Here is an 18137-nt window from a genome sequence, read left to right on the forward strand (position 1 = left end):
AGCCTAAAGTAATGAAAGAAAAACCTCAACGTAGCCTATATAAATAGCACAGTAATTATTAATTGATGGATTTTTTAAGGTATTGTTTCTCTTTATTTAACCCGCCCTTTAGCCACCCAATATTTAATTACCCTAAATCCGTCCGCCCCCGGGACTGCGGGTTATGAGTCAACCTTCGCATCACAAATATACATATCATCAGCAGTAATATGCAGGGCACAGCAGAGGACAGGGAGAGCTTTGCGGTGTTGTTGTTTTATGACATTTTAATGTGCATCAGATGGCAACAAGATCATATTGTTCAGGAATTTCCTCAGGTAACATGAATAACAAAGCGGGCGAGAGAGGGTTTAGAATAGGATGGGAGGCCAAGAGTCAGTGAAACCAATAGAGTCAGAGTCGTGAGTGTGGGAATCAACATTGGCTGGGTAAACGAGCAAGTTCATAGTGAACACAGCATGCAGGAGTCATGGACCAAAAAGCTAAACGGCTTGGGGCTAGCCATTGTACACTGAAAAAAAATATAAACGCAACATGCCACAATTTCAAAGATTTTACTGAGGTACAGTTCATATAAGAAAATCAGTCAATTGAAATAAATAAATTAGGCCCTAATCTATGGATTTCACATGACTGGGAATACAGATATGCATCTGTTGGTCACAGATACCTTTTTTTTTTTAAAGGCAGGGGCATGGACCTGAAAACCAGTCAGTATCTGGTGTGACCACCACTTGCTCAGTGTTGCCATGTTCGCAATTTTCTCCCAAATTGGGCTAATTTGAAAACGATGTCGCGGGTGAACATGTAATGGTCGCGGGAGGCGGGTTTTTGGCCTTCTTCTAAATTGCACCGCGGCCGCCATGGCATTTTAAAAAAAAAAAAAAAAAAAGATATATATATTTCACTGTGACCTGCTGCTGCTGCTGACTATCCGGCAGTGAGCAGCCGTTTACTGAGCGAGTGAGCGAGTGAGTGAGTGAATGGTGGAGAGTGGGAGGGCTGGAGGGGTGTGTGTGTGCGTTGAGAGCACTGGTTGAGAGAGTGCTGCAGCTGAGACAGAGCGGCACATGCGCACGTCGTGGCAACTTTTTACCAGTTGTATTTAGGCTATTAAGATTGGTAATTATGGAGACACCCTTTTTCCATAAAACATATTAACGCGCTAGAACTGATATAAAGGCGACAAAGCATTGGAAAACAACTTTAGGCGCACTAGAGCTCTTTAGATAAATTACCTCAGAGGTGGTTTACAGTAAACTGCATTCTAATGTCGACTTTTATTATGGATAACAGTATCAAGCGAAGGGTTTTACTCATGCTCAGTTCTAGGATCTGGAGCGGTGCGCGAGTGGACATTTGAAATGTAGGTTATGGAACTTCTTTACGTGCTTGTGTTATGGGGAAAAGTCCACAATGAAAATGACATTACATGTGAAAAATTATAGGCTACATTTGCATCTGCTGACCATCAAGTAGGCTATTCATTTATATGCCATTGCAGGCTACTGTAGCCTACCATTTGATACAATAAATATATATTGAAATTACGATATCACTGGAGTCAAATGTATTTGTGCAACTTGTGTAGGCTATCTGTAGCTGGCAAATGGATTTAATAAATAGCTATAACTCAGTTAGTTTTTATAGCCTTGTGTTATTATGCAATTATTAATGGCCATGTTTAGTTAATTCAATTGGAAGTTATCAATTGTGATCATGGTCACAGCTCTATCTCAAATGTATCATTCTCCACATTTAAAGTCAGTTTCAGTGGCGATTTTAGCATGTAAATCTTGGTGGGGCAAACTCCCCAATTTTTTTTAGATGCATGCCAGCAAAGCCACTACACAACACAACACTAAACATTACATGAATTGCACTATATCGGTGACTAACGGTACCCACAAACTGTTAGGGCCTACATAAAGCTGTCCCAGCAGCAGAGCTTTATTTTCAGCACCATGGAGTGAATCCTTACCACTGCTACACCTGGCTATCAGCGGAGCCTTGTCTGGCAGCGAAACAGTTCATTTAGCCTAATTTACTGTGTTTAAAAAAAATGCTGATATGGCTGACTTGCTTAAACAAATGTGGTTTCTACTGACAAATGAGATGTACAAACTATGGCATGAGGAGACGACGAGCGGATAAGAGGCAATCCGTAATTTCGATTAAGACATTAATGACCAAGCTAGGACGGACGTAGTCAATATAACTATTTGTTCAGCACTTTTGAAATGTACAGCGATAGAATTCAGAACATGGGCCGTTTCTCCCTGTACACCAAGTCAGAACCGTAGGATAAATAAAGGGGGCATATAAGCAGACAATGAAAGCTCTTACAATATTCGATGATTACATTTCTCTAAAACAGGCTATAGGCTACATGTGCACCACCAAGTCAGAACAGTAGGCTACGCTATGAGGGGAAAAGGGACCAAATTATTAGGGTGAGGCAATCACGTTACTACAAAACATACACTTAGTATTACTTTCTTAGCTACAGTATACATATCTCCCTGGCATATTACATCATTTATGCAGCAGCCTTCAATACATTTTTGGACTCACCTTGTTGCGCTGTGCTCACTTGAACAGGAAGGTGGCGCGGCGGTCCTTCTTGTGGCCAAATTTTGTCATCAAACTTTGTCATCAAAGTCTGGCATTCTCTGGATTCATGGTGCTTTCAAGACAACTGGGAACTCGGAAAAAAACAAGGTCAAATCATGACGTCAGTGATCTTCAGATCTGAGCTCTAGAAAAAAGCCTGAGTTCCCGACTTGGAATTCCGAGTTGGATGACTGTTCAAAACCTATTTTCCCAGTCGGATCTCGTTTTTTAAAAGAGTTCCCGGTTGTCTTGAACTCACTGAAGTCTGAGATTTCCCAGTTCCGAGATTCCAGCAGTTTTGAACGGCAAAAGTCATGCTGGATTGACAGCATGGCCAATGTATTCAACCTTTTCTGGCCCATGGCATGTGAATGTTTATCCTTTTAAGCTTGGAAAAGAGACCCTTAAACCCAGACTTGGACCACACACCCACTCCACTGAATAGCAGGCTAGTGATTGCTTTGCAAGCATGCAGTTAGCCACTGATTCCTTCCAAACCACTCATTGTTGAATTTGCGATTTCCAACTTGTTGTGTAATGTTTATGTCTAATGGCCGATGAGCACCGATATGTTTTATCTATAATTTATCTTCATATGACAAGGCTTGAAAAGGATTTGCCAGCAGATTGTCGACTTGATTCATGATGATAACTGCTTGTCTAGCTTGCTAGCTAAGATTTTGAAAGAATGATGTTGACATGATCAGTCCAATCAAAGCTACGGTAGATATAACGTGATTTGATGTCATTTTATCTCTGGCCAATGACCTTGAGCCATCTTGGATGGGCACTTCTAATGTAAATCTATGGCAGCACCGAAGGGGCTTGAAATTTCTAGCTCTCCCCGTAAATTTTGCAGTGACGTAGTGTCCCCATGAGTGACCGAACACTGAGCCAATCACGGTGCAACTAGAGAATATTACCAACCCCTACGCTCCGTATTTTCTGCTGGCTGCCCCACCACCACAGAAAGCACTGAGCTAGGCTGAAACACCTGCATTTTGGAGCTGCCTTACTCAAGAAAGCAAAAAAGAGACCATGTTTGTATGCGGCTTTATTAACTCAATGATTTGTTTTGTACATTGTTTGCAAACTGATATGTGACATGTATTAATGTCAAAATAACATGCGAAACAGGCAACAACAACAAAAATATATATACACTACTGGTCAAAAGTTTTAGAACATCTACTAATTCAAGGGTTTTTCTTTCTTTTTATTTTCTACATTGTAGAATAATAGTGAAGACATCAAAACTATGAAATAACACATATGGAATCATGTAGTAAACAAAAAGTGTTAAACAAATCAAAATATATTTTATATTTGAGATTCTTCAAAAAGCCACTCTTTGCCTTGATGACAGCTTTGCACATTCTTTGCATTCTCTCAACCAGCTTCATGAGGTAGTCACCTGGAATACATTTCAATTAACAGGTGTGCCTTGTTAAAAGTTAATTTGCAGAATTTATTTCCTTCTTAATGCATTTGAGCCAATCAGTTGTGTTGTGACAAGGTAGGGGTGGTATACAGGAGATAGCCCTATTTGGTAAAAGACCAAGTCCATATTATGGCAAGAACAGCTCAAATAAGCAAAGAGAAATGACAGTCCATCATTACTTTAAGACATGAAGGTTAGTCAATCAGGAACATTTCAAGAACTACTATTCTACAATGTAGAAATTTGTAAAAAATAAAGAAAAACCATTGAACGAGTAAGTGTTCTAAATCTTTTGACCGGTAGTTGTTTTTTTTGCGGGTCGCAACTGTTCAGTTTCATTGTGGACTTTTCCCTGAAATGAGATGTTGGCATGTTGGCCTATCAGGGGCTATAGGCTACCTGCATCTACCTCAGCAAACCATGGCAAAATTGAATTGCAATTTAGTCAGTAGCCTATGCCTATTGAAATAACAAGTAAATCTCGCAAATAGGCCATTTATAACGGTTTGTAGTCTTAACATCTGGCACATCGTAACGGCACAATTGCCAGAAAATAGCCTAACGTTCGTTTTTTGAAGTTCGTCCAATTGTTTCTTGCCCAGAGATTTTTAGATCATCTGTCCAACTTTCATCACTCAAACTCTCCTGTCGGATTTATCTATAGTTATGCACATGCGCAAAAGGGATTTTATTTACAATTATAAACTGGGTGGTTTGATCCCTGAATGCTGATTGGTTGAAAGACATGGTATATCAGAGGTGTACCACGGGAATGACAAAAACATTTTACTGTTCTAATTATGTTGGTAACCAGTTTATAATAGCAATAAGGCACCTCATGGGTTTCGTATATGGCCAATATACCACAGCTAAGGGCTGTTCTTTGTGGTATATGGCCAATATACCACGGCTAAGGGCTATGTCCTCAGAACAGCCATTAGCCGTGGTATATATGCCATATAAATCAAATCAAATCAAATCAAATCAAATCAAATTTTATTGGTCACATGCGCCGAATACAACAGGTGCAGACATTACAGTGAAATGCTTACTTACAGCCCTTAACCAACAGTGCATTTATTTTTAACAAAAAAAGTAAAAATAAAACAACAACAAAAAAAAGTGTTGAGAGAAAAAAGAGCAGAAGTAAAATAAAGTGACAGTAGGGAGGCTATATATACAGGGGGGTACCGTTGCAGAGTCAATGTGCGGGGGCACCGGCTAGTTGAGGTAGTTGAGGTAATATGTACATGTGGGTAGAGTTAAAGTGACTATGCATAAATCATTAACAGAGTAGCAGCAGCGTAAAAAGGATGGGGTGGGGGGTCAGTGCAAATAGTCCGGGTAGCCATGATTAGCTGTTCAGGAGTCTTATGGCTTGGGGGTAGAAGCTGTTGAGAAGTCTTTTGGACCTAGACTTGGCACTCCGGTACCGCTTGCCGTGCGGTAGCAGAGAGAACAGTCTATGACTAGGGTGGCTGGAGTCTTTGACAATTTTGAGGGCCTTCCACACCTCCTCTGGCCTTATTGCATTTTTCCTTTGCCAAGATAATCCATCCACCTGACAGGTGTAGTGTATCAAGAAGCTGATTAAACAGCATGATCATTACACAGGTGCACCTTGCGCTGGGGACAATAAAAGGCTACTCTAAAATGTACAGTTTTGTCACACAACACAATGCCACAGATGTCTAAAGTTTTGAGGGAGCATGCAATTGGCATGCTGACTGCAGGAATGTCCACCAGAGCTGTTGCCAGATAATTGAATGTTCAGTTCTCTACCATAAGCCGTCTCCAGTGTCATTTTAGAGAATTTGTCAGTACGTCCAACCGGCCTCACAACCGCAGACCACATGTATGGCATTGTGTGGACGAGCGATTTGCCGATGTCAACGTTGTGAACAGAGTGCCCCATGGTGGCGGTGGGGTTATGGTATGGGCATAAGCTACGGACAACGAACACAATTGCATTTTATCGATGGCAATTTGAATGGACAGAGATACTGTGACGAGATCCTGAGGCCAATTGTCCTGCCATTCATCCACTGCCATCACCTTATGTTTCAGCATGATAATGCACGGCCCCATGTCGCAGGGATCTGTACACAATTCCTGGAAGCTGAAAATGTCCCAGTTCTTCTATGGACTGCATACTCACCAGACATGTCACCCATTGAGCATGTTTGGGATGCTCTGGATCGACGTGTACGACAGAGTATTCCAATTCTAGCCAATATCCAACAACTTCACACAGCCATTGAAGAGGAGTGGGACAACATTTCAAAGGCCACAATCAACAGCCTGATCAAGTCTATGCAAAGGAGATGTGTAGTGCTGCATAAGACAAATTGTGGTCACACCAGATACTGACTGGTTTTCTGATCCATGCCCCTACCTTTTTTTAAGGTATCTGTGATGAACAGATGCATATCTGTATTCCCAGTCATGTGAAATCAACAGATTAGATCTTATTTTCAAGGGGGAGGTACAGAGGCGTAGCCGCTAAGGTAAGTTCCCGCCCCATGGGTGTGTCTATGCAGGATACGGGCGAGCGCGCTGTATCCACCTGCCAATGCGTCTCCCCTTCAGTAGCCTACAGAGCTGTGTTGCGTGCTCCGCGTTTCAACTTTTGCAACTACTCAATTTCAAGGAATAATGCTCTTTATGAGAACAACAAAGTGGGATTGTACACAACAGACCGAGACAAGAGCAGAGAGGAGACAAATATTGCAAGCTTAGGTGATTAACAAGTTAATTTGGATCCTATAGATTTGTTACCAGGGAATCGTGCATGATCTCCGCTGCTTCATTCGCAGGCTACACTGGGGACAGAGAAGGAGAATTGAATAGGATTTTGTTTACTACCTTCTCAATGACTTTTATAACTGGATTCAACATAATTTCCACCGCGCAATAATAACCAGGTAGGCACAACTGTAGGCTACTTTATTTATCTCTAATGTTTTTATGCAAAGGGCCTACGCCTTTTCAGTCAAATCATGACTCATATGTCCATGTTGAATTATTTATTCTCCTATGAGATTACAATCAAAACACAATGGCTCCAGTAATTGAGTCGAACAATAATTGGTGAATTAGGCCTATTGTCTATAATGTAGCCTATTACTATTTTAAGTCCACTGATTTAAGTGTAGCCAAATAAGAAACTAATGGTTTGTGTAATCAAATCCAGTTTTATTGGTTTCTGTTTATTGTTATTATTATAATCATGTATTTATTTTTGCGTTGTGGCGGCATGAGGAAGAGAGCCTACGCTTTCAGTCCCCGTAGTAGACTATCGCATGATATTAGCCATAATAAACCCGTTTTGATTTCTTGCAGATACCTCTGCATTTCTAACTGCTGTGGGAGCTCTTGCATGGTCTTTTGAGCTACTTCTCACGAGCGTCGCAAGAAGCGGTCATTTTATAGCGCTCGAGTTCCTTGATCCAACAGGCTGTAGAAACCTGTGCTCCTTTTAGTGTAAGGTTTCAAACAGTCAATAGACTGTTGTTATTTGTTTATAACACAAGCATTTTTCCATTTAAAGCCAGCCTAATATTTTAAGAGTTGCCTAATTTAACTTATATTACACAGACTTCTGTTATTCCAGTTCATTTAGCAGCCTAAATCCCATTCCCAACGGAATAAGGAATGTTTAGCAATAACAATGTCGTATCATTTTAAACCCAGTCACGCTTTATTTTGGCAAAATGGTAGGCTATAATTTGGAATTTTACGCTTGGTGGTCTATCCTAACCTGGAAGGTTGAGGCTCTCGTTGGGAACTTAATCCTAAATCCCTTCGTGGCAGCTTGACCTCATACCCTGTTGATCTGCGTTTACGAGCAGAACAGTGCCTTGCAGGAGGGATTAGATGGCAAAAAAGGTATTTAAGTAGCCTTTATGGGCGTCAAACCTCATAAATCAGCCTAAATATTTACATTATCTCTACGTACGTGATGTTTAGTTAAAGTATCCACATTTACTATTACTGTATCTATTCATAGGCTATTATCATGTCACCTTAAACGTCGCACGTTTTATTATTGAGGTTACTGGCAACTTTTGGAGATGCCAGTGTGCTGTGCTACGCCTGCATAAAATATCTCCAGATAACATACTTAACAGACTCATTCACTGGGCATAAAAGTAGGCCTATATGCGTGTATGAGTGTTGTTGTTTTTTCACGGGTGACAGGGCAGCGGTTAGCGGTGTGTGGCAGACCCGCCAGACCTACGATTTTCAGGGATTGGATATGGTAACACCTCTGTTCCTCTTTGCTCTCCGGGGTCTGCGGAGACGCTGGGAAGGAGTGGTGCGTTATAGAATGGGACAGAGATGTGAATGTTGCGGGCGTCTCAGGAGTAAAATTAGATTCCTGGAGCGGGAGGATGCAGAATAGTTGAGGGGGAAAGTGTAGTCCAATGTGAACGAACGCTGAGCTAGGACCGCGCCCCAATAATTCCATCTCTACATTGACGTGCTCTGTTGCTTTGAAGTGGTCTGTACCTGTACCGGCTTATTGCCCACCTGGGAGGACAGGAGACAGCAGGCCTCATCTTTGATGTATCCCCCCTCAACAACACTTCCCTTTTTATAAGAGGAGGGACAGTGAAAGTTTGAATTTTTATGATAAATATCCTCAACATGGATGCATAAACATTCACTTACTGTTGATAGTTACAACATGCAGCACTTTTTTCGTGAAAAATGTCACATATGGTTGCTTATCTCTGTTTATTATTGCAACCCCAGAAGGAGTTAGTAGGTCCAGTTTGTTGCAGGTGTGAGTATGAGGGTGTGGTACAGAGCTGAACTCTCTCTCTCTCTCTCTCTCTCTCTCTCTCTCTCTCTCTCTCTCTCTCTCTCTCTCTCTCTCTCTCTCTCTCTCTCTCTCTCTCTCTCTCTCTCTCTCTCTCTCTCTAGCTACCTGGACTCTTTCTCCTCTGTTTCTGGAAGCGGAGGGACCATGCTGTGGGACAAACTGTGGTGGCTGTCCACCTTGCTGGCCCTGTTGGCCGAGGCACTGCCCACACTGCCCAATGAGCCCCTCTCTGCCCCTCGGGTTTTCCTCTCCTTCAAAGGTAAGACAAACTCACACTTTCAGATATCTCACATAGTTTGTGTGGTTCTCTGTGACTCTGAAAACAGGTAGATATAATTTTCTTGTATGTGAGCTCTTGTGATTGCTTCTAGGTTGTTTTTTTCACAGCTCCTCCTAGCTTTGTCTGCTCTTGGTGAATTGTAGGGTTTAGGGGGACTAGACTGGCGTTATAGCCATCTATGCGCTTATCTTGGCACACCGTGGTGTCAGTCAGAGCCCATCCCTCTCTCTCTCTGGCCGAAACCTGATTATCTGCTGAGATAGGGGGTGATGAGTGAGATGAGGAGAGGAGAGGGGAGGAGAGGAGAGGAGAGGAGAGGAGAGGAGAGGAGAGGAGAGGAGAGGAGAGGAGAGGAGAGGAGAGGAGAGGAGAGGGAGAGGAGAGGAGAGGAGAGGAGAGGAGAGGAGAGGAGAGGAGAGGAGAGGAGAGGAGAGGAGAGGAGAGGAGCTGTTTGTGCCTACTGTTCAGGGCCAGAGAGCACATCTTCATTAAACTGACTGACTACCACAGTCCTCCTCCAACAGGGCTTTGCCTGCCCTCGGCTCCCCTCTGAAATCAAGTTGGATTTAACACATTAAGAGAGCCCAGCGTATCATGAATGCCTTTCAATGTCACATGAGGCCCTGTCTGTGTATTGAACTGTACCTTCAAAATGGTTCTTTATGGACATCATCTCTAATGCCTTGTAGACCTAATCGCTGTGTGCATTTACAGGTGTAGGAGCTTAATTTGATCACCCGGTTGCAGGATAACTTTCCTGCAATGCAGGGAATGTAAAACTGGTAGAGTATTTGAGGTTTAAAAAGGCTTCTGAAGTTTTTAATCTCCACTTTGAAATTTCAGACTTGATTTTCCCTTACGAAAAATCTATCAACCCTTACAAATATGTATTAATTATAATCCACTTATTTCACATTTCCTGTTGCTGCAGGATTATTTTTCTGCTGTAGCAAACGGGATCAAATTAAGATCCTACATCTGTAGGCTAATCTTGAGGTGAACCCTGGGGTGGAGCTCAAAGGAGTGGAGGCCTCGCAAAGCCTCCAGATGACTTTAAATCCTCATCACCTCACCTGGCGACTAAGAGGAGATTCTGCACTTTTTCTTTTTGTCTGCAAGTTTGTAGAATTGGGCAATCTCTCTCTCTCTCTCTCTCTCTCTCTCTCTCTCTCTCTCTCTCTCTCTCTCTCTCTCTCTCTCTCTCTCTCTCTCTCTCTCTCTCTCTCTCTTGTTTGTTTTGCTTACCTGTCTGTTTTCACTCTCAAATCAAGTTTGTTTTCACAACGCACTGGTTTCACAATCACACTGCTCCAAATAGATAATTTATTTCTAATTTTCTTTCAATTAGTTCCTCTTTAGTTTGTAATTGGTTTTTGAGAGACCTATATGCTTGACAGAGCAGCTTCATATTGTTGGTGACTAGAATTGAACATGAGCTGCACATTTTCTAATTGTGTCATTTTGGCTCACGCTGAGGGGAATTGCTTTTAAATGTGCCCATGTTGATTCCTTTATGGACCTTCGTGAGACACATTTTTTGCTACACATTTTAATAAGCATATCCATTGGGGGCAAGATTCCTTGGCGCTTGCCAGGGGGGCTTAGCTGAATTTTAACAAGTGTATATCTAACCTCTTAAAAATGCAACTAATCTCCTTCTAGCCATCCAACTGTTTTTAAACAAGATTTTTAATTTTGACGCTCCAAGCTTTACACAACCTCTTGCACCTACTATCTCAGTCTATTGGAGCAGTTGAGGTACAGTACATTGTGGACTGTGTTGCCTAAATGTGAATCCTAACCTGTGGCATTTGTGTGACTTCTGGCTAAAACCACGAGTGTGGTCTGGTGGACCACAAGTATTCTTTCATCTTGTTGGTCTATTGTCAGACACTAAGGTTAAAACCTTCACCTCCAGTTTCAATGTCAGACTCGTAGACAGTTTCTTCTAAACCATTTTTTTATGTAATGTTTTGTGATATTATATGTCATAATCTTGGATAAGTTTTAGTTGCTGTTGACCACCTGCTGGTCATCAGAGTGGTTAGACTTTGGCCAGTCCTATCTGGACTCAGACTGTCAGACGGCTTAACTAAAGCTAGTTGGGGAGTTTGTTTAGTATGTCTGTCATTATTGATTGCTTTGAAGCTGCGTGTGGGTGCCTTGCAACACAGACACACACAGATTTGCATTAACTGTGTGTATGAAAATAAAAGCACAGACATGGCATGCACCAAAACATCAACTTTCAGAGTAAAGGATGGGGGCCATTAGAGATAATTGATTTTCTTTGGATGAGGACTTGAGTGCTTGTAGGCTCCTGCTACATGCAGAGGAAAGATGGATGTGTCCATCAGTCAACTCACTCAGGGAACCTGCGCTACAGACGATCTCACAGAGACCTTGGTCTGCCAGACTGATGCATCTAAGATGTATAGGAGGCAGTTTTCAGTTAATGCTTTAACACTGGTTGAATCCATATTCAAGTCATATTAGTTCACATTGCCATTTACTGTCTCTTTTTCACAGCTCAAAATCGAGGTTCTATTTTCATATACATTTTTTAAATCTCTTATCTTCTGTCGTTTTTTTTCTGAGCGGAGAGAGAAAAGCTTTCTGCTACATGAGTGAAAGCATTAAGGATTTACATGCTAAAGGATGGCCTGGAGGAGAGAGGGGAGAGACAAGTCACATGCTAGCTAGCCATAACTCCACATGCTAGCTAGCCATAACTCCACATGCTAGCTAGCCATAACTCCACATGCTAGTTAGCCAAAACTCCACATGCTAGCTAGCCATAATTCCACATGCTAGTTAGCCATAACTCCACATGCTAGCTAGCCATAACTCCACATGCTAGCTAGCCATAACTCCACATGCTAGCTAGCCATACAGCTAGCCATAACTCCACATGCTAGTTAGCCATAACTCCACATGCTAGCTAGCCATCACATAACTCCATTGTGACATGACAGCCCATTCCCTATTATTATTTCCCAGCACAATGGTTAAGAAAAGATACAAAGCAAAATGCTCTCAAGGGAATTGTTGAACATGTTGGTTACAATTTAGTTTTCTATCATTTTGAGCTTAAATTGTTATATCATTTTTATTTATTAAACTGACATTTTTCTCCCAAGTATTGAGTACATTTTCAGGTTTACTTGATTCAGATTTTGTTGTTGTTGAGTAAAGGCCCAGATCTGTCTGTAGTTTCTGTTAAATGTTGTCCATAATATCAGTCTGCCTACCTTATCTTCTAATACTTGAATTGAAATAGCTTAAGTCCCTATCAGCACTGAGCTCTCTATGTAAGTTTCTATCAGTTGTCCGTAGTATATAGTGAGGTCTATAAAAGCAGCCAGTGAGGGGGTCAGAGTTGGTGCAGGGCTGTGAGTTATCACTCGTGATAAGGGAAGAGTAAACAGCAGCTGAGAGTAAAGGAATGTCCACTCAGGACTCGTAAGCATCAATCATCTCCCACACTGCTTTAGTAGTATGAGATGAATGGTGAAGAAAACAGGCATACACACATTTTACACCTATTGTATACATTACAGCACCGTGGGGAAAAATGCTCCCAGTTAGTCACACGCAAAAACACACATGCATGCTCACATACACGTTAAACTCCTTTTCTAAAAGATTATTGCAGGCTGGTTAGCAAACACGTGTTAAGGTTATGAAGATAAAGTGGGCCCTTAGGTTTTCAAACAACAGAGAGTGTGTTTACAGACATCGTTGAGACCTATGGTAGACATATAGACGTTGCCACACTTTCTCCGGTTTTTGGTTGGGTGTTTTTCTTTTGGGGTTGGTGGAAATTGCAGACAAAGTGGATGGTGGATGTTGTAATACAATGTTACAACACAAACATAGCACCACCGTTGCGTTCCTTATTAAGTGTACCCATTGCCATCTTAATTTGTAAACAGTTAATAGGACTAACTGGTTTCGGCCTCTGAGAGAAGAACTCCTATATTTATCCTCAAATAAGCTCTATAATCACGTGCTATTTCAGGGTGTGGGGCTCCTCAGGGGTCGTGACCCCCAAAACAGGAGCCAGTCACACTAACTGCACCCCCCCACACACACACACACACACACACACCCCACACCCTGGGAGAATGGGAGCATATTAGCTAGTAATAGCTCGTTACGCTAATCTTCAGTCACATTCGAAAGTGTTTAACGTTGTTTTCTTTTTGCCTTTGGTTCAGGGTGAAACACCTGGAAACAGTGTTGGTGGTGAGTGAGGGAGGAAAAAACAACACTCTAAATGGGAGAGAAAACGCAGAGCCAGACAGTCATATAATTGGACTATTTCTCATACAGAATCTCAAGGTTATTTCAACTTCCTCTGGCTTCACTCTTTCTCTATCACGTAGCGTAATGGTTAAGTGATTATCACAGTAGCACAAAGAGCTCAGTGTTAGCTCACCTCTCCTGTCTGTGCTCTCAGGGTGGAATATATTAACACACAGATCAGCTCTGGCTATATTTCTGCTTCCCTATTATGTGAATTAGGCTACTACTCACAGTGAACTTCACTCAGTGTCTCTCTATGGCTCTACGATTGCAATAGCCCAGGTTTCTTAGATTAGAGAAAGAACTTGGGCGGACATGCAGACATGCCTACTGTGGCTGGTAAGAGAAGAAAGCCTATTCATGGTTAAATGCCTTGCTGGAGGTGCTCTCTCAGCTTTCTGCCTGCCTGTGGTTAGGTACTATACTGTATAGGTTGTCTGAATCCCTTGCTGATATGTCTGCTGAAAGGGAGAGCATTATGGCAGTCTATTTGTGCGCTGTCTGAGAGCCAGCCTTGGGCTGAGCTTTCCACCCCTGTCAGGGCCTAACAGAGAGAGATGGCCAGCCAAGAAAGAAAGGCAAGAGTGAGAGGGGAAAAGGCCACAGTCCGGTCTCCATGTAATGGACACGAGGTGGGAATGTGTGGGTGGGTGGGTGTCTGTGAGTGTGAGAGTGAAACAGAGAGAGTTAGATGCCCATGCCCAGACTGGCAAAGTTTATCTCCCTCCATCTCTCTCCCAGGCTCCTAGGTTCCTATTTATTTGGGTCAATTGTGACACTGGATCCAGAGCTAAGTGCCCCAGCCTTACAAGAACAGAGGCCCACAGCAATCAATGAGCCTCTGGAAGCTTGTCCACAGCTAACCTGCCAAGAGACAGTCTCAGGGTGACTCTGCCCACTGCCTTCCAAAGTCTTCCTGGGCAGAACAAAACTTTCCCTGGGCTCCAGACAGACAGACAGACAGACAGACAGGGACATGGTTTCAGAGGGTAGCACTCCCAATGAGACCAGAACCAAAACATGTACAGTACAAGGGTTCTTCCTCGCCAATCAGTTAGGATGTACTGTATCCATTGGCTGGTTCAATAACTGTTGTTGTTGTTGTTGTTTTAAAACAATGGTTCACTTAAGATGACAAGAAGCTTTGTCAAGGTATAATAATAATCACTGGGGAGATGGTGTCTGGGTCTCCAGTTATGTCTGCTACTTGGGATTACTCACAGTTCATTTTCATAGCAGGTAGAGGTGGCTGCTATTTGTCTAAGAGCTCATTTGATTAACTGGTCTTAAAGTTCATTGACATTAAACCATATGAACAGGTACAGGCAAGACGTGCCAGAGTGACAGCAGAACACATTTCAGTCTTTTTATATCTTGGTGATTTGCATAATTACCTGACTATTTATGGGAACACTCCCACCTCCAGAAGACAGATTCACCTAACCCACCTGACACAGAGAGCCACTGTTGTTAGGTAAGGATGTAGAGTGCTATGTAAGACATACTATGTAAGTAAGAGGCAGCGGACATACTGTAGCTAGTACATCAGTGTGAAAGGCCCCTGTCTGCCTGCAATCCTCTCCTCTCCCTGCTCAGACTGCGCTATTCTACCCCCTTACTCTGCACAGATATGCCATGTCATATCTAATCTGCATCCCACCTCCCTCCCTCCCTCCCTCCCTCCCTCCCTCTCTATCCCTCGCCCCACTCTGCCAGCTGTGCATGTATACAGCGTTTATAATAGATGCGCAGCATTGTCCAGGATAGCAGATGTTTAATACATGTAAGCAGCATGTTTTTGAAATGGGCTCAGACAAGCCAAGTCAAGTGCAGTGAGTGCAGTCAGTCTCTATGTCACGTGGGTCACGACGGGTGCTCTGATATTTTAGTTCAACGACAGCATGTAGTGAGTCTGTGCTTGTCCACTGATCTATACATTGGGGGTGGTGAATAGAGTTCTTTAGGATGGCTTTTTTCTACTGAACATTCTTCAAAGACCTGAGATATAAAGGCAGTCATAGAATGAAGGGGAGCTACTAGTCTGCTGACCATCGCTGACCATGCTGACCATGCTGACCATCGCTGACCATCGCTGACCATGTTGACCATGCTGACCTTCGCTGACCATGCTGACCATCGCTGACCATACTGACCATCGCTGACCATGCTGACCATGCTGACCATCATTGACCATGCTGACCATGCTGACCATCACTGACCATGCTGACCATCGCTGACCATGCTGACCATGCTGACACAGTTTACTGTCTAGACCAGTGGCTCCTTCACTCTGTGACTGTCTTTTTTATCTCTCAGGTCTTTGAAAAATTGCTTCAACAGAATTATATTCGGTGGCTGTGGCACGCAAGCCTGCAGCAAACATTATTACCTTGATGGTTGTGTCTCTCTCTAGAGATGGTGTGTGTGTGTGTGTGGGGGGGGTACTGCATCCCAGCAACCTCTGCTCTGCAGGATTCGTGCTGTCAGACTGATTATTCAAGGAGGAAAAACAGAAGGTGACAGCTTGAGCTCTAAATATAGTGTCTTTCCTGTCTCTGTTTCTCTTTCTATATCCTCCTCTTCCTCCTCACACCCTCTCTTGTTGCTTGTTGGTAAGAGGTTGGTGGAGAGAGGGAGGAGATGCAGAGGCAGGGAGGAGAGGCGGGGGGGTAGGCCTCTCAGGGCGGAAGGGTTTGACATACTAGCTCTGTCACAGCATCAACGTCACAGTAACTAGGATCACAGGCCTGAGGGAAAATAGAGCGTGTTTAATCTCCTCTGTTCTGTGTGGTCTTATGTCAGCCTTGTTGTGTAATGATGACTCTGACTGCTGCTACATTACTACCATATAGCTATGGTCCCTGGCTTTCCCCCTCAAAGTGATGTCATGGATTTTAAAAGAAAGACATGAAGCACTTCAAGACCATTCTTCTCAATCAATGGGAACGAACAGCAAATGAAAAGCAGGCAGGCTGATGCTGTTTATACCATTGTGAGCAGAGTATTTCATGATAGCAGGCGACAGTGACGAGACAGAGCCCATAACTAAGTACTTAATCATGCTGCAATCTCTCTCCATGGAGTTATAAAGGCACACCATCCAAATGAAATCATCATTACTGCATTTTTATTATTCTTAATCTGCGGCTTGGGATAGCCAGGCATTTTAATCAGAGTCAGAACTGTTCGCCTGTACAGGGAAAGGACAGATTCCATCATCTCAGGGATCAGCTCATCAGCCTGTCTAACGTAGCCCGGTCTATGGACAGGCTGCATAGAGGAATGGGCACTGAGGTGGGATGACATGGACATGGCACTGTTGAACCGGATGGACGGACGGCCAGGTGTGGAGTGAAGTTAAGATGGAGAGAGTGAAGAGGAAAGAGAGTCAGCCTGTCAGTCACTTACAGTACTCACACACACACACACACACACACTATACTCTCCCATGTTCACCTCGTTCTCACACTCAAGCTTTCTTTACTCCGTTTCTCTTTATTTCACCCACATTAATTTAACCTTGCAACAGTTTTCCCTCCCCATTACTTTTATGCTCCCTAGGGCATGTACAGTAATCGCCTGATGTTTTAAGATAACTGCTTCATGTACCCTTATGAATTTGACTATCTATGCGTGCGTGCATCTGTGGAATTTGGTTTTGATTCGAATTCTGCCAACTATGGAAACACCAGATCGGATACACCTTTTCTGGTTTTCCCACAGTGCGGTTTTTTGTTTTCCCAATATATTAAATGGTTTTTCAGAATGCAATATCACATGTAGATCATAGTCTTCTTCACATGGGGGCCACTTTGGCATGCTTGATAAATGGCCCTTCTGTTTCACGCTCTCTGCTGTGCAAAGGGTTTCAATGCTCAGCAGGGGTGAGAGACTTCCGCTCGCTGATGGATTTTTCTGAGTGTGTGTTTGTTTCTGTGTTCATGTCTCTTGGTGTCTGCTGCAGCTTTTTTATCCGATCAAAATGTGACAGACCGGATAAAAATAGGCTTTAGCCTCAGTAGTAGATGCAGCGATGTTGTCGTCTCATTTTTCTAGCCCCTTCAAAGCAGGACCAAGGAGTGCTGAACATTCAGACATCCACACTGCCCATGTTAGAACATGTTTTGTTTTCACATGCAGTTGATCATTGACTATAGGCATCAATGATCTTCTGACCATTGATCCTTCTGACCCTTGCAGATCCTTTGCTTCTAATGAAAACGTATGGAGGCAGAGGCTATAGAGTAATAGAGTACACCTCAGCCCCTGTTACTGAGACAGCTGCGGAGGGGGGGTTGGGGTGCAAAAGCGAGGGATGGAGAATAAGGGGAGCATTTGCAGATGAAAGGCACAGAGAGAGATGATAATGGATTTTTCAAGAAGTGTTTCTCTTAAGATTCAAAGTGACAGAGAAGGAGGAGGAGGATGACTGCTTGAATATTCATCAAGCATGTGTGTGTGTGTGTGTGTGTGTGTGTGTGTGTGTGTGTGTGTGTGTGTGTGTGTGTGAAACCGCAACAGAGCCCATGTTTGGAGGTGGAGTGTGACTGTGACAGTACTTTGGCTTGGTTGCCATAGCAGCGTTGCTGTTACTACCTGTCACTTGTCCTCTCAAACAAACCAAACTGATTTCAAATTACTCTCTTCAGAGGGAAAATGAATGCAAT

The 18137-nt window shown here is 43.0% G+C and overlaps 1 protein-coding gene across 5 annotated transcripts in view; it reads left to right on the forward strand.

The window, feature by feature from the left end:
- The first annotated feature begins 6642 nt into the window (after positions 1–6642).
- The window catches only part of LOC121574870 (semaphorin-3F), a 95414-nt gene continuing 83919 nt past the window's right edge, over positions 6643–18137 (forward strand). For 4 of the 5 annotated variants that reach the window (XM_041887514.2, XM_041887516.2, XM_041887517.2 and 1 more), the window contains exons 1-2: positions 6643–6978; positions 8984–9141. In XM_041887514.2, coding sequence (XP_041743448.1) covers positions 9027–9141 — 115 coding nt within the window. In that variant the 5' untranslated portion in view covers positions 6643–6978; positions 8984–9026. The remainder of the gene's footprint in view (positions 6979–8983; positions 9142–18137) is intronic. The other variant, XM_041887515.2, reaches the window with a different exon arrangement.

Source organism: Coregonus clupeaformis, chromosome 10 (assembly GCF_020615455.1).
Source record: "Coregonus clupeaformis isolate EN_2021a chromosome 10, ASM2061545v1, whole genome shotgun sequence".
In the NCBI taxonomy this organism is placed as follows: domain Eukaryota; kingdom Metazoa; phylum Chordata; class Actinopteri; order Salmoniformes; family Salmonidae; genus Coregonus; species Coregonus clupeaformis.